Source organism: Tursiops truncatus, chromosome X (genome assembly GCF_011762595.2).
Source record: "Tursiops truncatus isolate mTurTru1 chromosome X, mTurTru1.mat.Y, whole genome shotgun sequence".
In the NCBI taxonomy this organism is placed as follows: domain Eukaryota; kingdom Metazoa; phylum Chordata; class Mammalia; order Artiodactyla; family Delphinidae; genus Tursiops; species Tursiops truncatus.
The window spans coordinates 87,772,519-87,797,312 of record NC_047055.1 but is presented as its reverse complement, the minus strand read 5'-3'; the positions used below and the strand labels follow the sequence as shown (position 1 = coordinate 87,797,312).

The window sequence follows — 24,794 nt, the reverse complement described above, 5'->3', positions numbered from 1 at the left end:
CCTTAAGAAATGAAGCAGCCTTGGCCATTAAGTACATGAAAAGATGCTTAACATCATTAATTATCTGGGAAATGAAAATCAAAACCACAATGAGATACTACCTCACACTCACTAGGATGGCTAGAATCAAAAAGTCAGATAATAACAAGTGCTGATGAGGATTTGGAGAAATTGGAAACTTCATACAAACACTGCTGGTGGGAATGTAAACTGGTGCAGCTGCTTTAGAAAACAGTCTGGCAGTTCCTCAAATTATTAAACATAGAGTTATCATTTGACCTAGCAATTCCACTCCTAGATGTATATATATACTTGAGATAAATGAAAATATATATCTGCATAAAAACACGTACACAAATGTTTACAGCAGCATTACTTATAATAGCCAAAAGGTGGAAACAACCCAAATGTACATCAGCTGACAAATGAATAAACAAAATGTGATACACCTGCACAATGGAATATTATTCAGCCACAAAAAGGAAGGAAATACTGATACATGTTACTACATGTACATGCTACACTTCTTCCCTATCTATTTGCCTACCTACATATGTATCTGCTGACCTATTATGGACTGGTGACTTCCTACTTTATTCAGTGGGTTATAACCTATTACTATCATTATTTCTTTTGCTACTCAAATTGTCCCAGGTTTAGCCAGAGGGAGCTCCTTAAAAACATTATGCTGAGTCAAAGAAGCCGGACAAAAAGATCACATGTTATGTGATTCCATTCATGTGAAATGTCCAGAAGAGTAAAGTCTATAGAGACAGAAAGCATATTAATGTTTGCTTAGGGTTGGAGGAGGCAGGGAGGTGAGGTGGGGCAGAGTGATGGCTTAGGGGTATGGGGTTTCTTTTTGAGGTGATGAAAATGTTCTAAAATTGATTATAGTGATGGTTGCACATATCCATAAACATACAAAAAACATTGGACACTTTATTTTTAAAATAAATTTTTATTTATTTATTTTTATATTTGGCTGTGTTGGGTCTTTGTTGGTGCACACGGGCTTTCTCTTGTTGTGGAGCATGGGCTCTAGACACGTGGGCTTCAATAGTTGTGGCACACGGGCTCAGTAGTTGTGGCTCATGGGCTCTAGAGCGCAGGCTCAGTGGTTGTGGCACATGTTGCTGCTCTGCGGCATGTGGGATCTTCCTGGATCAGGGCTTGAACCCATGTCCCCTGCATTGGCAGGCAGATTTTTAACCACTGCGCCACCAGGGAAGTCCCTGAATTGGACACTTTAAATGGGTAAACTATGGTATGTGAATTATATCTCAATAAAGCTGTTACTAAGAAAGAAGAAATGAAGGGGAAATCAAGATATTCTCAGAAGAAGGAGAACTAAGAAAATCTGTTGTCAGCAGACCTACCCTAAAAGAATGGCTTAAAGGAAGTTCTCTAAACAGAACGGAGATGGTAAAAGAAGTCTTTGAACATCAGGAAAGAAGAAAAATGGAAAGAGAAAAAATATGTTTAAATACAACAGACTTTCCTTTTCCTCTTGAGTTTTCTAAATTATATTTGAAGGTCAAAGTAAAAAGTATAACATTTTTATGATGTGGATCTCCATGTATGTAGAGGAAATATTTAAGACAATTGTAATTGGTGAGGCTAAAGGGACTTAAAGGGAGCTAAGTTTTCTACACTTCACTCTAACTGGTAAAACGTCAACACCAGTAGAGACCTATGTGGTGATGGAATAGTTCTGTATCTGGATTGTTGTACAGGAATCTACACATGTGTAAACTGGCAGAGAACGACACGCACACCGCAGAAATGTCAATTTCCTATTTGTGATAATTGTACTCTAGTGACACAGGATGTAATCATTAGGGGAAACTGGGTAAAGAGTTACATGAGACCTCTCTGTACCATCTTTGCAACTTCCTATAAATGTATAATTATTTCCAAATAAAAAGTTTTAACAAACTACTAAATTATCCTCAGAAAGATTGAAGTAGGGGACACAGCAAAAAAGATCAAGATGCTATTAAAAAGGAGCACTCACAGGAGTTCCCTGGTGGTCTAGTGGTTAGGATTTGGCACTTTCACTGCTGTGGCCAGGGTTCAATCCCTGGTCGGGGAACTGAGACCCAGCAAGCCGTGCAGCACAGCCAAGAAAAGAGATAAAAAATGGGGGGAATTCACTTCTTTCCTCTCTATCTGCCTACCTATGTTTATAGGGTCTGGTCACTTCCTACTTTATTCAGTAGATGATAATCTATTACTATTATGATTTCTTTTGCTACTCATATTGTCCCAGATTTGACCAGAGGGAGCTCCTTCAAAGTGGCTCCTGTGTCATTTTGACATGTTCCCATCTTTTGAGTGCTTCATTACTTCCCAGCACAATGAGTCATTTTGTACTTTCTCTGTTCCAACCCTGGAGTCAGTCATATCTCCAAGAAGCTCTAGTTCCTATTAGTGACAAATGGTAACTCAAGGTGTGCTCATTGTGCCTGGCATATAATTGTCATTTCAGCAGTCAGAGAAAGGAATTTTTTCCTTATAGGAGAATGCCAACTAATCAATATAGAAGAAATGATGGAATTAGAAAAACACCATTAGGGAAATAGCACCGTAATTAATTGTTACAGGCAAGAATCATTGCTAGATGCTACAATCGGCGGACAAAAGCATGAGAAATAGTCTCAATGTATACATAGTCTCAATGTATCTCCCCACAACCTAGTTGTTAATTACAAAGAGAAATATAGTAACTTTACAGTACCTGACAGATGCCATCTTAGCCAGGTGATCAAAGTTAACATTATCAATAAAGGACAAATTGGTATTGAATTCTTGCCAATGTGAGGCACTGAGAAGAACACAGCATCATTTCTGTGATATTTGACAAAAATGAAAAACCTGAATCTAATTATGAGGAAGCAGGAAAAAAACCCAAATTGAGGGACATTCTTCCAAATGGTGTCATGAAAGTCAAGGAAAGCCTAAGGAACTGTTTCAGATTAAAGGGTAAAGGGACATGACAACTAAACATAATACATGAGCCTGGATTGGATCCTGGATCGGGGGAAATACTATAAAGGATGTTATCGTGACAACTGGGAAAATTATTTACAAATTGTATGTTAGTGAAACCGAGCAGGACCGTGTGGGGCTCCTGGGCATGGAAGCCTTTCTGTCCCCTGTTCTTTTTTTTTTTCAAGATTTTTGTCTTTATTTATTTATTTATTTGGCTATGCTGCATGGCTTGTGGGATCTCAGTTCCCCAACCAGGGATTGAACCTGGCAGTGAAAGCCTGGAATCCTAACCACTGGACCATCAGGGAACTCCCTGTCCCACATTTCTTGTTTGTAGGGAATAGATTCCAGCCTCCATGACCTTCCCTGACTTCCAAAGGGCAGATTTGAACAGTTGCTAATCAGTTAAGGGAGGGGATGCAGAGACAAAGGAGAAGCAGCCAAAAAACAATAGTGCAGCCTTGGGGCAGGGTCCTGGTTCCTCTTCAAGGGATACACATAATATCTTTGAGCTCTTTACAGAACTAAAACCCCCAACAAATGGAAGGTGTTAGCATTCTTCATTCCAGAGAAGACTACATGAGGCCAGATTAAAGGAACCAGAGAAGCTCATCAAGAGACTACTTGAGACCAGATTAAAGGAGTGCAGGCCCTGCACGCACTCTAATCCTTACCAGCAAGCCTGCTCTTGAACCATTGCTATAAAACTCCTCATCCAATCCTCCCAGGTTGGGACACACAGTTTTTCGGGGCAGGAGCCTACTGTGTCCCCATTTGTCTGGCAAAGCAATAAAGCTATTCTTCTCTACTTCACCCAAAACTCTGTCTCTGAGATTCGATTTGGCACTGGTGCACAGAGGCCGTTTTTCACCTCATTAGGTAATTAGATAATACTCATCAAATATTAGATAGTACTAGATCAATGTGCAATTTCTTGATTTTGATAACTGTACTGTGATTATGTAAGAGAATGTCCTTGTTCTTAAGAGATACACATTAAGTATTTAAGGGTAAAGGGGAATTATGTCTGCAAATTACTCCCAAGTGGTTCAGAAAATAAAGTTTTAAATATTTCTGTGTGTATACACTACATACATACATACATATATACATAAATTGAGAAGAGAAAGCAAATGTGGCAAAATGTTAACAATTAGTGGTTCTGGGTGAAGGGCAAAAGAATCAAACGTTTCAAAAGAATTAATGCTTTAAAACTCTTAGTAGAAAATATAGGTAAATATTTGTTTAGGCCTTGGGGTAGGTGAGGATTTCCTAAACAACACAAAAAATGCCCTAAGTATCAAAGACAAGATCTAGTGATTCAACTGTGAGGAAATGAGGAAACTTTATTCATTGAAAGACCTTTGTTCTTTGGGGGCCCTTAATAGTGAGTGTTCAGGGGCACAGAGCAGGCATGGAACTCACAGTATCTGCTCCACCACCAGCAGCTCCGGGGGCAGATCCGCAAGCACTGGGTGGTGCCCAGCACTTCTCCATCCACCAGCTCTCCTGAGCACAGCCCCAAGGGTTGCTGAGAGCAGGACCTCCACCTGAGCCTCTAGCAGCATGTCTGACCTACTCCCCTTCACTGCACAAGGGCACTCACCCAGGGAAAGCCCTGGGGTCAGGCTTGAGGGAAGCTCTCATTCTGCCTGCCCATCCTCCTGATCCTTGCTCTCTTGCCGGTGACCCCAGGACAGACTGGCAGGTGTGTAGGTGACACAGGGGAGGAGCCTCAGGTGGCGGGGAGGAGTGGCTATTTGCCAACCAGTATGGGAAAATTAAAATATTCTATCATTTGGCACTGGTAAACATTTTTAAAAAACTTTGTTTTACCATTTTTAAAAATTGAAGCAGGCTTCCCTGGGGGCGCAGTGGTTAAGAATCTTCCTGCCAAGGCAGGGGACATGGGTTCGAGCCCTGACCTGGGGAGATCCCACATGCCACAGAGCAACTAAGCCCATGCACCACAACTACTGAGCCTGTGCTCTTGAGCCTGTGAGCCACAACTACTGAGCCCACGTGCCGAGAGCCCGTGCACCACAACAAAGAGTAGCCCCCGCTTGCCGTAACTAGAGAAAGCCTGCGCACAGCAACGAAGACCCAACACAGCCAAAAACAAATAAATTAATTAATTTTAAAAAACTTGAAGCATAGTTAGTTTACAATGTTGTGTTAGTTTCAGATGTACAGCAAAGTGATTCAGATATATAAATATATATATATATATATATATATATATATATATATACTTTTTCAGACATTGTTAAATATTTTAACAACTCTGACAGCCCAAGCTGGTGGACAAAAGACCACACTCATCTGTCTCTCCCTCCCTGGGAGTCACACAGGGAAAGGGTAAAAAGACCATGCCAGGCACAGATGCCCCTCTGATCCCTTTCACTTTGGACTCCACCCTGGCTGGGTAGGCTTATGTGATGTGATGGAGAGGGATTTTGGAGCTAGTGACTTGGATACAAAGTTGCTAATATAGAACCACCCAGATTCTAGCCTCAGCAGCCACATACAAAAAGGTTTGGTTTTATGGCCCATTTCTACCATGGAGGATGGCCTGTGTCTCTGCCACCACCAGGACACTTACAAGGACTCCCTCATCCTAGGTGAGGATCCCCACTCCAGCTCTTGACAGCTCGCCAGTGAACCACACAGCAATGTCTCAGTCCCAAAACATTCTGCACTCTCACCCCAAGGGAATGCTGTGCTGCCAGGATTGGCCACTCACTGCCCATTCTGTCCCTGGCCATCTGCTCTGTCCCACCCTGCAGCTGGCTTGGGGCTCAGTCCCCAAGGGCTGCTCTCACTCCTGCCCCAGCACACTTCTCCATCACCTCCTGTGATATAACCCTGCCCTTCTAAACCCTATCCCAGCCTAGCAGGAGGGCTCCTAGCGCACTTACTAGGCTGCCTGAAAGTATGCAGTGTAGCTCACTGTGCCCTCGCCTGGGGCTGGGGGTGCCCTAGTCTTTCCTGCTCCCATGCTCCTCCCTCTGGCTTTCCCTGCTTACCCTACCCACTCCTGTCCCCTAACTTCTCCCTGCTCCCTCTCCTGATTCTTGTTCCCTCTGCATGGTCCCCATCTGACTCTTCCTTCATCCCTCTGTTTACTGTTCCTTCTAAATGTTTCTTGTTATTTCTGACTGTCCCCTGGTCTGTTTCCTGATGCCTCTGTTTATTGCTTCCTCTGATTGTCCCTTGTTCCATGCCTCCTGTTTCTTCTTCCCTCTGACTGATCCCTGATGCCTCTGACTGTCCTGTGTTCCCTTTGACAGCTATTCCTCTAGCTGATCCTTAGTCTGTGGCACCATTCTGGTTGCACCCTAGTCCATCTGGCTGCTCCCTGGTCCTGATGAGCCTTTCTCATTCCTTCTAGTTGACACAGACTGACTGCCCTTTGACTCCTCTGACTTCTTTGTAGACCCAATTCTTCCCTGCTCCTTGGGCAGTCCTGGAAGGCATTTCTAATATGCTCTCATCTGGTGCTCTGCATCTGGTCCATGGACCACTGTCCGTGAAGTGCTGGTCTACCTGGCTCCTAGCCTAGGCTCTTGATCATCAACATATACTACTTCTGTGTGCTTTGTGCCACAGCTGGGTTCTGTACTTTCACCTTCTGCATCACTTGCATTACATCTGACTTTTGACTGGCTCCTTTGGCTGTTTCTTGGGCAGGGTGACCAACTGTCCCAGTTTGCCTAGGACTTTCCCTGTTGTAGCAGTGAAGTTCCACATCCCATGAAGCCCCTATTGCCCTATCTCAGGGAACTCTGGATGCTCCCCAGACTCTCTCTGGCTTCTGCAACTGTCCCTTAACCCCAGTGCCCACTACATGGGGCCTCTGGCTTCGGGAATGGATACTATGCCTTCCAGCTGTTCTCTAGTCCCTCTAGTTGTTCCCAGGTCAGACAGGCTGCTATTCAAACCAGATATATCTTTGATGTCCACTTTGCTGTTCCCTCTGGCTACTCCCCAACCTCTACGACTGTTCCTTGTTGCCTCTGGTGCCCTTGGCTACTCCTCATCCTCAGAGGTCCTTTTGCCTCTCCAACTGTCCCATGGGTCTGTCCCTTTCCTGCCCCTCTAACCTGTTCTACAGCCTCAGCATCTGGTCCCTAGCTTCCTCTGGCTGCTGCATATCCCAGGCTCATCTTTCCCATTTCCCATTTCTGTTCCCCAGTATCTCTGCCTTTCCCCATCCTCTCAGATTCTCCTCTGACCCCTGGTACCTCTTGAAGTGGCTTGTCTGGCAGGCTCTTACCCAGTACACCAAACCTTTTTGCTTTTTCCTTTTAGCTGATTCTTCTGTTTCCTTGTCCCTGTGGATGGTCCCTGTTCCCTCTGGTTGATATCTGGTTCCTCTATTTCCTGGTCCCTCCTCCCATTTTGAGATCCTTCTAATTGTTCTCATATCCTCTGGCTCTTCCTTGCTCCCCACTATTAACACTTCTCCAGCCCCAACTACTGTTTCTTGGTCTCTCTGCTGCTCCTGGCCTCTGGCTCTTGTTTCCCATTTCCTCTGTTTGTTCCACTGATTTCCCACCTGTCCCCTGGGCCCCTTGGCTATCCTCTGTTTCCAGTAAGTGCAACATGGTCCCTCCAGCTGTTCCCTGTGGCTATTCCTCATCCCTCTTTCTCTTACTGACACCTCTGCCTGTTTTCCAGTTTCAGCCACTATTCTTAGCCCAACTGGCTGTTCCTCACCCCTGGGGACATTTTTATTGGTTCCTTGGTATCTCTTCCCATTCCCTGCTCTCTGACATCTAATGAAAAAACTAAGAACCTAACAAATAAATACATGAATAAATAATATTTACCAGGGTCTTGGTCATTTCCGTCTCTTCTTGCAAATGGGCAGAGGTCTATGGTTGGGAAGGAAGACATGAATGGAGAAATGTGCCTTGCAGAGATCAGAATCATTCATCTAGAAATTTCCACACATTGGCTGGGCAAGAGGCCATGTGCAGAAGGACTTGGGAGGACCACATTGTTGTGTCCCCAACCTGTGGGTCTGTGACTGATATGATGGAGAAGAGCCTGGACAAGGACAATTTTCCAAGAGTGGAAGTGCCCTACTGTTAGGCAGCAAATCGTTTACCATTCAATGTCCCTATACCTTTGACTCAAAATATAATTTCAGTGACTTGGGCAAAAAGATTTAAGTGTAAGAATTTCACCATAGCAGTTTTCATCACAACAGAAAACCTAGAACACCCTAAATTCACATATAGTGGATTGGTTAAATTAAATATAGTTTATCCATAGGATATAGTTTATCCTATGCATCATGTGTGTGTGAAGAAAAATATTTACTGCCTAGAAAATTATATTAAACTGCCAAGTTAAAAAGGAGACAACCAAATACTATGATTTCATTTTTAAACTTGAGCTATATAATGTATATGTGTGTGGTATGTATGTACACTCACAGCCCCACATGTATACCCACATACATGCACATACAAAGGAAAAAAAAACTGTAAGGAACTATAGCTAAATGTTAACAATGATTAACTTTGGCTAATGCTGGAATTATAAGTAATGTTTTATTCTCTTGTATTTGCTTACCTGTATTTTCTAACATTATATTGTGAAATAATGCAATTATGAAATAGTAAACATCAAAATAATTTTTTAAAGTTTAATATTATCTTAATGACCACATGACCCTGAGCCCCTGTGACAATGAGCCTGTCCCCAGAGGTGACAGCATCCACAGGACAGTCGGAAAGAGGGAGCTGTGGGGCAAGGTCTGGCTCCCTCATCATCTTGCTCTGTTTACAGAATCTCAAGGGGAACTTTTAGTGGGAAACTTGGTCTTGGCTATTGTGTGGTGACGGTGGAAGACATGGTCAGGAGACAAGGTTCCAGTCCACTGCTGTCACTCACAATCCCAGAGGCCTGGGCAAGTCATGTACCTTCTCAGGCCACTTTACTCATCTTTGAGAGGAGGAGGAAGCAGAAGGGCCCTAGAGACTGTGGTCACCCTACTACCCTGCCATTCTCTAAGTTCCAAAGAAAGGGGATTTTTCTGCCCTAGATCAGGATAGAGGAGAAATCAGCAAGTCCCCAAGGATCAGGGGAAAGCAGGCTCTGGTAGGGATCAGCTGAGTGTGTGCACAGAGCCAGTGAGGACTGAAGGGCCTGTGCTGGGCGTCAGGGGGTAGCGTCTCCCTGGCTGGGGCCGGTGGTCACCCCTACCCAGACCTCGCTCGCAGACACCCTGCAGGGAGCTGCCTCCCCCTCCTCTAGGCGGTGGGGCTGACCCTCCCAACCCACCTTTCCTCCATTGGCTGCATCACATTTTCCACTGAAACAGGAAGGGCTCTGGATGTGGGACACCAGCCACGTGGTGCTCACGCAGCAGGAGGATGGTGACCTGTCTCAGGGACACCAAGTCCGGAATTTGCCCCTCCTGTGACACACTTGCCCCTGCCCTGAGTCCCTAGTGACAGGTCGGGGCCATCTCCTCACTGAATAAACTCCTGTCCCTTGAGCCCTGTCTCTCCTCACCTCACACACACTGCCATGTCCCTCTGCAGCCAGGGCTGGGGACCACTGGGGAGAGCTCCGGTTGGCTGGCATTGTCCCGCTGAGCCTCAACCCTCAGGCTCTCCTGCTGACAACTCCGCTCTTCCCGGTACCCTGAGGCCAGGCGGGTCCGTGGACTCAGCCAGAGCTTCTGGGGCTGGAAGGAAGATCCTGCAGCCTTCACTACGGCGTCTGGCCCAGGGGCTGCGCAGAGACTCCAAGAAACCTGGAAAGACAGTGTCCACGTGGTCAGTCATTCAGCATTCACCCCATAAATGCTTCCTGGGGGCACCAAAGTACAGTTTACAACACTGGATACTGTGGAAGAGAAAAGTTCAGTAATCAACACCAAGTATTAGCATACAATATGGAAAAAAACTCAAGAGATTTGGTGTAAAACGAATGAGAGTTTGAATTCCAGCTCTTTTGCATTCTAGCTGGAATCTGGGGAAGCCACTTTAGTCTGAGTTTCTTCACCTTAAAACTGAGGATGGGGGCTTCCCTGGTGGCGCAGTGGTTGGGAGTCCGCCTGCCGATGCAGGGGACACGGGTTCGTGCCCTGGTCCGGGAGGATCCCACATGCCACGGAGCGGCTGGGCCTGCGGGCCATGGCCGCTGAGCCTGTGCGTCCGGAGCCTGTGCTCCGCAATGGGAGAGGCCACAGCAGTGAGAGGCCCGCGTACCGCAAAAAAAAACAAACAAACAAAAAACTGAGGATGAAAACACCCATCTCATAGGGCTGTTAGAGTTAAATGACATGATGCTTCAAAAGCACTCCTATTTGGCATCAGGAACACACTCCATTGATATTAAATATTGCTGTTATTATAAGGTGCAAGGAATGTTTTATTCGGTACCTCATTTAATTTTCACACTCATCCTATGAACTAGGCATTACTTTTGCTATTATTCCCATTTACCATCAGATAGAGCTGTTCATAAATATTAAGAAATTTGCCCCAAGATCTCTTAGATTAGGGGGAAGGACAGGGATTCAAACCCAGGTCTGCCTTGCTCCAAAGTACATTTTCTTAACTACTGTGCCATATGGTATTCGATACGTGGAAGAATCACAATAAACATTATTTCTGTTTCTTGCTGCCTTTAAAGTGCTCTGGCTGAAGGATGACATGTCACATGTGATAAACCAAGCGTCTGTATAATTCAGTGTACATTCTGGGCAACTTATAGAGCCCACCCACCCTCTTCTGCCAAAGATGAAAACATAAACTCTTTGTCCCCTCTCTCCCAATTCCCATCTGGCCCTGAAAGTCAGCATGTCTGCACAGGCTCCTAAATCGGTAACCTACACTGCTTGACAAAAACTGTGCCCCAAATGGTGCCATCAACTGGTTTCCATAGGTTCCTCAAATAATCACCAACACAGGCAACACAACCTCAATAGAAAATCAACTATTAATCTGCTCAATGCCCCCTGGATCCAAACCTGACCTCCTATAGGACTCCATAACTCACAGCCCATATGTAGAGTCAATGACTCCCATAAACGCCTCAAATATAGACCTTCCGGTCCATCACATACTAACTCACACAGTCCTGCAATTACTGATGTCTACAGGTCCCAATCAATGACTCCCATAGGGCTCCTAAAACTGTCTCCCAAAGACTTAAAATCCCAGGCTTGCAATCAACCTTTCACCACCTCAGTGTCCCAATCAATAACTCTCAGGGACTGACTGATGACTTCAGATACTTTAGATGACTTCAGACCTCCAACTCTTATAAAACCTCAAGAATTTCTATAGAGGTCTCAATCACTTACCAACATATGTCTCTAATTATGTTTCTTCAAGGATTTCCCAAGATTATCACTCACTGACCCAACATGAATAGCATCTATAGGCCCTGGATTATCTAATCCTATTGGACTCTAACTCCGTGATGCCCCCCCACAGAAATCCTCCCAATCCTTTACTCCCAGAGGAACCAAATCAACCCCAAATCTGGTTTGGTATTGAATTTAAAGAATAAAAAGAAAATTTAAAATGCTTCCAGGCAGAAACAGCATGTTATTTACAATGGAAAGGGATCACAATGGCACTAGATTTATTTGCAACAGTAGGAGCCATATTAGAAGAAAACATCTACAAATTATTGAAAGGGACTGCAATCCAAGAATTTTAAACCCACTCTAGCTGAATACCATGCTTCCGTTAGAGCAAAAGACAATTTTAGACATACAAGCACTTATAACATTATATGCCAATATTAGAATCTCAGGAGAATACTCAAGGGGATAGTCTAAGCAATTGTAAATTCAAGAGTAACAGAAACCTCAAAATTGGAGGAAAGCAATTTTGAGAAATGATTATTGCAATCGATATATAGTTATAACTGAGTAAAGAAAAATGTATGTAATTGGGCATCTGGAACAAATAAGATTATTACTATTAATAAGTGGAAAAAATTTTAATACCCTGGGGAAATTTACTGAGTGAAATGAGGAGGAGGAAAATTATGCATCTCTTTTACTAGATCCAAATAATATTAAAACATTATTTGGATTTAGAAATAGAGAAAATATAGACAATCACATTTGTAAGGAAGGTGAAGGCAACTACTAGCAGAAATTGATAAAGATAAAACTCCAAACTCTAATTCCAAAATAATAAGAAATTAAGAAATTAGAGGGGAATTAAGAGAAACATGACCAAACCAGCAAAAAAAAAAAAAAAAAAGGAAAAGAGAAAGTGAGGAAATATCAACCACGTAAAATAAATAGTAAACATAAGATTATAGGAGGCATGAAATCAAATATATTAGAATTCAACTAAATTGAATGAGCTGAATTCTGATGTAAAAGATAAGGACTATGGGATTGGGTTAAAAAAATACAGTTGCCACACATCTAAAACAAAAAGACAAAAATGTGAAATGAAGCACTGGACAGAAGTATGCCATGTTATTTGCTACTCTTTCCATTATGGTCAGCATTAGTATACCTTGTTAGGAAATCGTTGCCTACCTCAGGGTCATAAAGATGTTTAATGTTTTCTTCTAAAAGTTTTACTGTTTTATCTTTCACATTTAGATCTATAGTCTTCCCAGGAAGGATTTGGTGTGTGGTATGTGTTAGGGTCAAGATTCATTTCTTCCATATTGGTGTCAAGATGATCCAGTACCACTTATTAAAAAGATTACCCCTTGGGCTTCCTTGGTGGCACAGTGGTTGAGAGTCTGCCTGCCAATGCAGGGGACACGGGTTCGTGCCCCGGTCTGGGAAGATCCCACATGCCGCGGAGAGACTGGGCCCGTGAGCCATGGCCACTGAGCCTGCGCGTTCGGAGCCTGTGCTCCGCAATGGGAGAGGCCACAACAGTGAGAGGCCCGCGTACCGAAAAAAAAAAAAGATTACCCTTTTTCCAGGTTGCCTTGTGACGATATATGTGGGAGTCCATTCCCAAACTCTGTATTCCCATTGGTCTATTTGTCTATTCTTGGACCAGTACTACACTGTCTTAATTAATGTGCTTCATATTAAGCTTTGATATCTGGTAGAGTAAAAGATTATTAAGTTGGATTGCATTAAAAGTAAGGACCTCTGTTCATGAGAAGACAAAATTAAGAGCATAAAGGCAAATCTCACAGTGGGAGAAGATAATTGCAATACCTGTATCTGACAAACAACTCATATCTCAAATATATTAAGAATTCCTAGAAATCAATCAGAACGATAGAAGAAGAACACAAGGATCAGACACTTCACAAAGAAGATATCCAAATGGCAAATAAGCATAGGAAAAGATGCTCAAATTCATAAGTTAGCAAGAAAATATAAGCTACAGATACTCATCCACATCCACCAGAAATGGCTTAAATGAAAAAGATTGAAAATAACCAAGAGCTGGCAAGGTTGTAGAGCAACTGAAACTCATAAATTGTTTTTTAGGAGCATAATATACTACAAACACTTTGGAAAACTGTTTGGTATTATTTGTTAAAGCTGAACATATGCTTTATATCCTATGACCCAGCTATTCCATCGAAGCATTTACTCAAGAGAAATGCGAACATATGTTTACCAAAAGACAGGTATGATGATGGTCACAGTGGCTTTATTCAAAACTGAAAAGTATGCAAATGCCCATCAGCATTAGAATGGATAAGCAACTTGTCCTTTATTAATACAAGGAATTAATACACAGCAACGAGAATCAACAACTGCTATACACAACATGCACAAATCTTATCTCATGAACATTATATTGGCCAAAGAAGCCAGACCTGAAAGAGCAATGAATCAATACTATATGATTACATTTCTATACATTTCAAAAACATGTAAAACTAATCCATATTGTTAAAAGTTAGGATATTGATACCCCTTGGAAGGAAGTTAGTGATTGGAAAGGAACACAGGAGGGCTTCTTGAGTGTTAGGAATGTTTTATTTCTTGATCTAGGTGGCTGGTCTAGGTGGCTGGTTGTGCAGGTTTGTTCAGTCTTTTAAAATATCATCAAGCTAAACATGCATAATGTGTGCACTTTTCTGTATTATAATTCAATAAAGATTTTAAAAATATATAATACCCCAGACAAATGCAAGAAAATGAAAGTAGGTCTAGAAATATAATTATTGAGGTGGAAATTAAGGTCCAAGGTGCACAATAGATTAACAAAAAGGGAGTCTCTTTTAATATAAAATATACAATAAAGAAGTGATAACTTGCATAAACCTTTAGGGTCATTCAACATATACAAATAAAACCAGCACAAATGCATGGAACCACGTGAAGTCTTAAAAATCATAATTATGAGGACTTCCTCTTCTGGAGATGAAGTAGATATAATTTTATCTATTCTTCCTGCTAAATACAGCTGAAAACTCTGGACATTATCTAGAAAACATAGGAAAACTCTGAAAGGTGGAATGAAGAAGGCAGACTGGCTAAGGATCGTGAGACCTAAAAAAATGACATGGCAAAAAAAAAAATGACATGGCAGTGAGCTCTCTGGGTTATCCCTTAGCCTCATATAGCCTAGACTAGGTGCTGGAGAAGCTACAACCCAGAAAGGCCAATGGGTACAGACAAAAACTGCCCCAAGAAAGCCTGCTCTCTCTAGTCAAAGGACCAGGAAAGGGGCAGTCTAGCAAGATAGAAAACTTTCAGACAATGATGGCTCTACTCAAGCCAAACACAGAAAACACTGCAGCCCCAGCCCCACGACTAACAGCAAGGCCAAGTGGATCCAAGCCTAGACTTCTACACTTGTCAGACTGTAAGAAGGCACCCCCAGGCCCCAGCCCCCTGCCAGGGTGGTGTCAGAGAAAGCTTAATAGGGTGCTGTATCTTTCTTTCCTTGCTGGGAAATAACAACTGCCTTCTCCTCCCCTACCTGTAGGTAACAGTGGATACCAAGGGAAGCAGTGATGAGGTGCCTACCCCCTCCCAGCCAGGGTGGTATCAGCAGAAGCCTAGTGGGGAGGTGGAACCCCCACCCTCACTGAACAATAACAAGGAGTCCCCTGGCAAAAAAAAAAAAAAAAAAAAAAGAGCGCAAGCGAGAACTTGGACTTCCAACCCACCTGTCAATAACAAATGTCACCTGTGATGTGACATTTCCCTTCACCAAACAGCTCTGTCAAAGAAAGCCTGATAAAACATAAGAGTCAAATAAATTCTAGAACCTCATAATATAATACCCAAAATGTCCTGGACGTACTAAAAAAAAATCAAGTGTCATTAGAGAAATGCAAATCAAAACTACAATGAGGTATCACCTCACACCAGTCAGAATGGCCATCATCAAAAAGTCTACAAACAATAAATGCTGGAGAGGGTGTGGAGAAAAGGAACCCTCCTACACTGTTGGTGGGAATGTAAATTGGTACAGCTACTATGGAGAACAGTACGGAGGTTCCTTAAAAAACTACAAATAGAACTACCATATGACCCAGCAATCCCACTACTGGGCATATACCCTGGGAAAACCATAATTCAAAAAGACACAGGCACCCCAATGTTCATTACAGCACTATTTACAATAGCCAAGACATGGAAGCAACCTAAGTGCCCATTGACAGATGAATCGATAAAGAAGATGTGGTACATATATACAATGGAATATTACTCAGCCATAAAAAAGAATGAAATAATGTCATTTGCAACAACATGGATGGACCTAGAGATTATCATACTAAGTGAAGTAAGTCACACGGAGAAAGACAAATAACATATGATATCACTTATATGTGGAATCTAAAAATTAATTCAAATGAATCTGTATACAAAACAGAAACAGACTCACAGACATAGAAAACACACTTATGGTTACAAAAGTGGAAAGGTGGGGGGGAGGGATAAATTAGGAGGTTGGGATTAACATATACACAATACTATACATAAAATAGATAATCAACAAGGACCTACTGTATAGCACAGGGAACTCTACTTAATACTCTGTAATAGCCTATATGGGAAAAGAATCTGAAAAAGAGTAGGCATATGTAAATTATAACTGAATCACTTTGCTGTACAACTGAAATTAACACAACATTGTAAATCAACTATACACCAATATAAAATTTTAAAAATTTTAAAAAGAAAGAAAAACATCAAAGCTAAGAAAAGGGGAAGAATACATATGAGCTTCACTTGTGTTCAGGAAAAAAAATAAGATGTCATACTAAGAACCAGGTAAATCTGAACTTGAATGAGAAAAGACAATGAGGATGGCGGAAGAGTAAGACGTGGAGATCACCTTCCTCCTCACAAATAGATCAGAAATACATCTACATGTGAACAACTCCTACAGAACACCTACTAAACACTGGCAGAAGACCTCAGAACTCCCAAAGGCAAGAAACTCCCCATGTACCTGGGTAGGGCAAAGGAAAAAGAAAAAACAGAGACAAAAGAATAGGGATGGGACCTGCACCAGTGGGAGGGAGTTGTGAAGGAGGAAAGGTTTCCACACACTAGGAAGCTCCTTGTGGGCAGAGACTGCAGGTGGCGGAGGGGGAAAGCTTAGGAGCCACGGAGGAGAGTGCAGGAACAGGGGTGTGGAGGGCAAAGCAGAGAGATTTCCGCACAGAGGATCAGTGCCAACCAGCACTCACCAGCCAGAGGCTAGTCTTCTCACCCGCCGGGGCAGGCGGGGGCTGGGAGCTGAGGCTCGGGCTTCGGAGGTCGGATCCCAGGGAGAGGACTGGGGTTGGCTGTGTGAACACAGCCTGAAGGGGGCTAGTGCGCCACAGCTAGCCATGAGGGAGTCCAGGAAAAAGTCTAGAGTTGCCGAAGAGGCAAGAATCTTTTTCTTGCCTCTTTGTTTCCTGGTGCGTGAGGAGAGGGGATTCAGAGTGCTGCCTAAATGAGCTCCAGAGAAGGGCGCGAGCCGTGGCTATCAGCGTGGACCCCAGAGACAGGCATGAGACACTAAGGCCACTGCTGCGGCCACCAAGAAGCCTGTGTGCAAGCACAGGTCACTGTCCACACCTCCCCTCCCAGGAGCCTGTGCAGCCCGCCACTGCCAGGGTCCCGTGATCCAAGGACAACTTCCCCGGGAGAACACACGGCGAGCCTCAGGCTGGTGCAACATCACGCCGGCCTCTGCCACAGCAGGCTTGCCCCGCATCTATACCCTTCCCTCCTCCCGGCCTGAGTGAGCCAGAGCCCCCGAATCAGCTGCTCCTTTAACCCCGTCCTGTCTGAGCGAAGAACAGATGCCCTCAGGCGACCTACACGCAGAGGCGGGGCCAAATCCAAAGCTGAACCCCAGGAGCTGTGCAAACAAAGAAGAGAAAGGGAAATCTCTCCCAGCAATCTCAGGAGCAGTGGATTAAATCACCACAATCAACTGGATGTACCCTGATTCTGTGGAATACCTGAATAGACAACAAATCATCCCAAACTGAGGAGGTGGACTTTGGGAGCAACGATATATATATATTTTTTCTCTTTTTCTCTTTTTGTGAGTGTGTATGTGTATGCTTCTGTGTGTGATTTTGTCTGTATAGCTTTGCTTTTACCATTTGTCCTGGGTTCTATTTGTCTGGTTTTTTATTTTTTTTTAGTACACTTTTTAGCGCTTGTTATCATTGGTGGATTTGTTTTTTGGTTTGGTTGCTCTCTTCTTTCTTTTTTTTAATTACTTAAATTTTTTAATAATTATTTTTTATTTTAATAACTTTATTTTATCTTATTTTATTTCATTTTACTTTATTTTATTTTACCTTCCTCTTTCTTTCTTTCTTTTTTTCTCACTTTTATTCTGAGCCGTGTAGATGACAGGCTCTTGGTGCTCCAGCCAGGCATCAGGGCTGGGCCTCTGAGGTGGGAGAGCCAAGTTCAGGACATTGGTCCACCAGAGACCTCACAGCTCCACGTAATATCAAACGGTGAAAATCTCCCAGAGATCTCAATCTCAACCAAGACACAGCTCCACTCAATGACCAGCAAGCTACAGTGCTGGACACACTATGCCAAACAACTAGCAAAACAGGAACACAACCCCACCCATTAGCAGAGAGGCTGCCTAAAATCATAATAAGGTCACAGACACCCCAAAACACACCACCAAACGTGGACCTGCCCACCAGAAAGAAAAGATCCAGCCTCATCCACCAGAACACAGGCACTAGTCCCCTCCACCAGGAAGCCTACACAACCCACTGAACCAACCTTAGCCACTGGGGGCAGAAACCAAAAACAACGGTAACTATGAACCTGCAGCCTGCGAAAAGGAGACCCCAAACACAGTAAGATAAGCAAAATGAGAAGACAGAGAAACACACAGCAGATGAAGAAGCAAGGTAAAAACCCACCAGACCTAACAAATGAAGAGGAAATAGGCAGTCTACATGAAAAAGAATTCAGAATGATAGTAAAGATGGTCCAGAATCTTGGAAATAGGATGGAGAAAATACAAGAAACGTTTAACAAGAACCTAGAAGAACTAAAGAACAAAAAAACAATGATGAACAATACAATAAATGAACTTAAAAATTCTCTAGAAAGGATCACTAGCTAACTGAGGCAGAACAATGGATAAGTGATCTGGAAGATAAAATAGTGGAAATAAACTACTGTAGAGCAGAATAAAGAAAAAAGAATGAAAAGAATTGAGGACAGTCTCAGAGACCTCTGGGAGAACATTAAATGCACCAATATTTGAATTATAGGGGTCCCAGAAGAAGAAGAGAAAAAGAAAGGGACTGAGAAAATATTTGAAGAGATTATAGTTGAAAATTTCCCTAATATGGGAAAGGAAATAGTTAATCAAGTCCAGGAAGCACAGAGAGTCCTATTCAGGATAAATCCAAGTAGAAACATGCCAAGACACATATTAATCAAACTATCAAAAATTAAATACAAAGAAAAATTAAAAGCAGCAAGGGAAAAACAACAAATAACATGCAAGGGAATCCCAATAGGTTAACAGCTGATCTTTCAGCAGAAACTCTGCAAGCCAGAAGGGAGTGGCAGGTCATATTTAAAGTGATGAAAAGGAAAAACCTAAAACCAAGATTACTCTACTCAGCAAGGATCTCATTCAGATTTGACGGAGAAATTAAAATCTTTACAGACAATCAAAAGCTAAGAGAATTCAGCACCACCAAACCAGCTTTACAACAAATACTAAAGGAACTTCCCTAGGCAGGAAACACAAGAGAAGGAAAAGACCTACAATAACAAACCCAAAACAATTATATATAACTGATTCATTTTGTTGTGAAGCTGAAACTAACATACCATTGTAAAGCAATTATACTCCAATAAAGATGTTTAAAAAAAAAAAAAAAAAAAGAAAATGGTAATAGGAACATACATATGGATAATTACCTTAAATGTAAATGGGTAAATGCTCCAACCAAAAGACATATACTGGCTGAATGGATACAAAAACAAGACCCCTATATATGCTGTCTACAAGAGACACACTTCAGACCTAGGGACACATACAGACTGAAAGTGAGGGGATGGAAAAAGATATTCCATGCAAATGGAAATCAAGAGAAAGCTGGAGTAGCAATTCTCATATCAGAAAAAATAGACTTTAAAATAAGACTAGTACAAGAGACAAAGAAGGACACTACATAATGACCAAGGGATCAACCCAAGAAGATATAACAATTGTAACTACTTATGCACCCAACATAGGAGCACCTCAATACATAAGGCAAATGCTAACAGCCATAAAAGGGGAAATCGACAGTAACACAATCATACTAGGGGACGTTAATACCCCACTTTCACCAATGGACCGATCATCCAAAATGAAAATAAATAAGGAAACACAAGCTTTAAATGATATATTAAACAAGGTGGACTTGATTGATATTTATAGGACATTCCATCCAAAAACAACAGAATATATTTTCTTCTCAAGTGCTCATGGAACATTCTCCAGGATAGATCATATCTTGAGTCACAAATCAAGCCTTGGTAAATTTAAGAAAATTGAAATCGTATAAAGTATATTTTCTGACCACAACGCTATGAGACTAGACACCAATTACAGGAAAAAATCTGTAAAAAATACAAACACATGGAGGCTAAACAATACAGTACTTAATAACCAAGAGATCACTGAGGAAATCAAAAAGTACCTAGAAACAAATGACAATGAAGACACGACAACCCAAAACCTATGGGATGCAGCAAAAGCAGTTCTAAGAGGGAAGTTTATAGCAATACAATCCTACCTCAAGAAACAAGAAATATCTCAAATAAACAACCTAACCTTACACCTAAAGCAATTAGAGAAAGAAGAACAGAAAAACCCCAAAGTTAGCAGCAGGCAAGAAATCATAAAGATCAGATCAGAAATAAATGAAAAAGAAATGAAGGAAACGATAGCAAAGATCAATAAAACTAAAAGCTGGTTCTTTGAGAAGATAAACAAAATTGATAAACCATTAGCCAGACTCATCAAGAAAAAAAGGGACAAGAGTAAAATCAATAGAATTAGAAATGAAAAAGGAGAAGTAACAACTGACACTGCAGAAATACAAAGGATCAGGAGAGATTCCTGCAGCAATTATATGGTAATAAAATGGACAACCTGAAAGAAATGGACAAATTCTCAGAAATGCACAACCTTCCGAGACTGAGGCAGGAAGAAATAGAAAATGTGAACAGACCAAACACAAGCACTGCAATTGAAACTGTGATTAAAAATCTTCCAACCAACAAAAGCCCAGGACCATATGGCTTCACAGGTGAATTCTACCAAACATTTAGAGAAGAGCGAACACCTATCCTTCTCAAACTTTTCCAAAGTATAGCAGAGGGAGGAACACTCCCAAACTCATTCTATGAGGCCACCAACACCCTGATACCAAAACCAGACAAAGATGTCAAAGAGAAAGAGAACTACAGGCCAATATCACTGATGAACATAGATGCAAAAATCCTCAACAAAATACTAGCAAACAGAATCCAACAGCACATTAAAAGGATCATACACCATGAACAAGTGGGGTTTATCCCAGGAATGCAAGGATTCTTCAATATACACATATCAACCAATGTGATACACCATATTAACAAATTGAAGGAGAAAAACTATATGATCATCTCAATAGATGCAGAGAAAGCTTTCTACAAAATTCAACACCCATTAATCATAAAAACCCTCCAGAAAGTAGGCATAGAGGGAACTTTCCTCAACATAATAAAGGCCATATATGACAAACCCATAGTCAACATTGTTCTCAATGGTGAGAAACTAAAACCATTTCCACTAAGATGAGGAACAGGACAAAGTTGCCCACCCTCACCACTATTATTTAACATAGTTTTGGAAGTTTTACCCACAGCAATCAGAGAAGAAAAAGCAATAAAAGGAATCCAAATTGGAAAAGAAGAAGTAAAGCTGTCACTGTTTGCAGATGACATGATACTATACATAGAGAATCCTAAAGATGCTACCAAAAAATTACTAGAGCTAACCAAAGAATTTGGTGAAGTAGCAGGATACAAAATTAATGCACAGAAATCTCTGGCATTCCTATACACTAATGATGAAAAATCTGAAACTGAAATTAAGAAAACACTCCCATTTACCACTGCAAGAAAAAGAATAAAATACCTTGGAATAAACCTACCTAAGGAGACAAAAGACCTGTATACAGAAAATTATAAGACACTGATGAAAGAAAGTAAAGATGATACAAACAGATGGAGAGATATACCATGTTCTTGGATCAGAAGAATGAACATTGTGAAAATGCCTATACTACCCAAAGCAATCTACAGATTCAGTGCAATCCCTGCCAAACTACCACTGGCATTTTTTACAGAACTAGAACAAAAAATTTCACAATTTGTATGGAAACACAAAAGACCCCGCATAGCCAAAGCAATCTTGAGAAAGAAAAATGGAGCTGAAGGAATCAGGCTCCCTGACTTCAGATAATACTACAAAGCTACAGTAATCAAGACAATATGGTACTGGCACAAAAACAGAAATATAGATCAATGGAACAGGATAGAAAGCCCAGAGAAAAACCCACGCACATATGATCACCTTATCTTTGATAAAGGAGGCAAAAATATACAGTGGAGAAAAGACAGCCTCTTCAATAAGTGGTGCTGGGAAAAGTGGACAGTTACATGTAAAAGTATGAGATTAGAACACTCCCTAACACCATACACAAAAATAAGCTCAAAGTGGATTAAAGACCTAAATATAAGGCCAGACACTATCAAACTCTTAGAGGAAAACATAGGCAGAACACTCTATGACATAAATCACAGCAAGATCCTTTTTGACCCACCTCCTAGAGAAATGGAAATAAAAAGAAAAATAAACAAATGGGACCTAATGAAACGTCAAAGCTTTTGCACAGCAAAGGAAACCATAAACAAGACCAAAAGACAACCCTCAGAATGGGAGAAAATATTTGCAAATGAAGCAACTGACAAAGGATTAATCTCCAAAATTTACAAGCAGCTCATGTAGCTGAATAACAAAAAAACAAACAACCCCATCCAAAAATGGGCAGAAGACCTAAATAGACATTTCTCCAAAGAAGATATACAGATTGCCAAAAAACACATGAAAGAATGCTCAACATCATTAATCATTAGCGAAATGCAAATCAAAACTACAATGAGATATCATCTCACACCAGTCAGAATGGCCATCATCAAAAAAATCTAGAAACAAATGCTGGAGAGGGTGTGGAGAAAAGGGAACACTCTTGCACTGCTGGTGGGAATGTGAATTGGTACAGCCACTATGGAGAACAGTATGGAGGTTCCTTAAAAAACTACAAATAGAACTACCATATGACCCAGCAATCCCACTACTGAGCATATACCCTGAGAAAACCATAATTCAAAAGGAGTCATGTACCACAATGTTCATTGCAGCTCTATTTACAATAGCCAGGAGATGGAAGCAACCTAAGTGTCCATCACTGGATGAATGGATAAAGAAGATGTGGCACATATATACAATGGAATATTACTCAGCCATAAAAAGAAACGAAATTGAGCTATTAGTAGTGAGGTGGATGGACCTAGAGTCTGTCATACAGAGTGAAGTAAGTCAGAAAGAGAAAGACAAATATCATATGCTAACACATATATATGGAATTTAAGGGGAAAATATGTCATGAAGAACCTAGGGGTAAGACGGGAATAAAGATACAGACCTAATAGAGAATGGACTTGAGAATATGGGGAGGGGTATGGTAAGCTGGGACAAAGTGAGAGAGTGGCATGGACATATATACACTACCAAACGTAAAATAGATAGCTAGTGGGAAGCAGCCACATAGCACAGGGAGATGAGCTCGGTGCTTTTTGACCACCTAGAGGGGTGGGATAGCGAGGGTGGGAGGGAGGGAGATGCAAGAGGGAAGAGATATGGGAACATGTGTATATGTATAACTGATTCACTTTGTTATAAAGCAGAAACTAACACACCATTGTAAAGCAATTATACTCCAATAAAGATTAAAAAAAAGAATAAAGTGGGAGAAATAAATCTACCTGATTTCAATACTTTTTATTTAACTATAGGAAGCAAGACAATGTGGTACAGATGAAGGGATAGGCACATAGATTAACGGAACAGATTAGAGGACCCAGAAAAAGCACAGTCAACTAATTTTTTTACAAAGGTACAAAAACAATTCAATGTCTTTTCAACAAATGGTGCTAGAGTAATAGGACACTCATAAGCAACAAAGAAACAAACAAACCAAAATGAAACAAAAACAAAAAATGAATCTCATTCTAAATATCACACTTTATAAAAAATTAACCCAAAATGGATCATAGATTTATATGTAAAATATAAAACTGTTGGAAGACAACAGAAGAGAAAATCATCAGGACTTAGGGCTTAGTGAAGAGTTCTTAGATATGACACCAAAAACATAATCTTTTAAAAGAAAAAATAGATAAATTTGACTTCATCAAAATTAAAAATTGTGGCTCTACAAAAGACACTCTTAAGAGGATGAAATGACAAGCTTCAGACTGAGAGAAAATATTCACAAACCCCGTATTTGACAAAAGACTCATATCTATAACATAATAAGAACTCTCAAAATTCAACATTGAAGAAACAAACAACCCAATTAGAAAATGGGCAAAAAGGGCTTCCCTGGTGGCGCAGTGGTTGAGAGTCCGACTGCCGATGCAGGGGACACGGGTTCGTGTCCCAGTCCGGGAAGATCCCACATGCCGCCGAGCAGCTGGGCCGGTGAGCCATGGCCGCTGAGCCTGCGCGTCCGGAGCCTGTGCTCCGCAACGGGAGAGGCCACAACCGTGAGAGGCCCGTGTCTAACGCAAAAAAAAAAAAAAAAGTAAAGAAAGGAAATGGGCAAAAGACATGAAGAGACATTTCACCAAAGAGAATATATGGAGGGCAAATAAGCACATGAGAATATGTTCAACATCCACAGACAAGCATATTCTAACATCTATATGGAAAGGCACAGCCCCTAGAATAGCTAAACCAGTCCTGAAGAAGAATAAAGTGGGAGAATCACTCTAATAGATATTAAAGCTTACTGCATGGGTACACTAATCAAGACTGTGGTTTTGGCAGAGGGACAGACACAGATCAATGGAATGGAATAGAGGATCCAGAAATAGCCCCACATAAGTATGGCCAACTGATATTTTTTCAAAGATGCAAAACAAGTCAATGGTGCTAGAACAACTGTACATTCAGGGCAAAAAGAACCTCAACCTAAACCTCACTCCTTACACAAAAATTAACTCAAAATGGATCACAGACTTAAATGTAAAATGTAAAACTATAAAATTTTTA

General features: G+C 41.4%; 1 protein-coding gene across 1 annotated transcript in view; it reads right to left on the bottom strand.

Annotated features, from left to right (window-relative positions):
• ZNF41 (zinc finger protein 41) overlaps positions 1-24,794 on the bottom strand; it is a 56,713-nt gene that overhangs the window by 19,219 nt on the left and 12,700 nt on the right. Inside the window, 2 exon segments of the mRNA XM_019943447.2 lie at positions 7,827-7,871; positions 9,523-9,766. Coding sequence (XP_019799006.1) covers positions 7,827-7,871; positions 9,523-9,594 — 117 coding nt within the window. The 5' untranslated portion in view covers positions 9,595-9,766.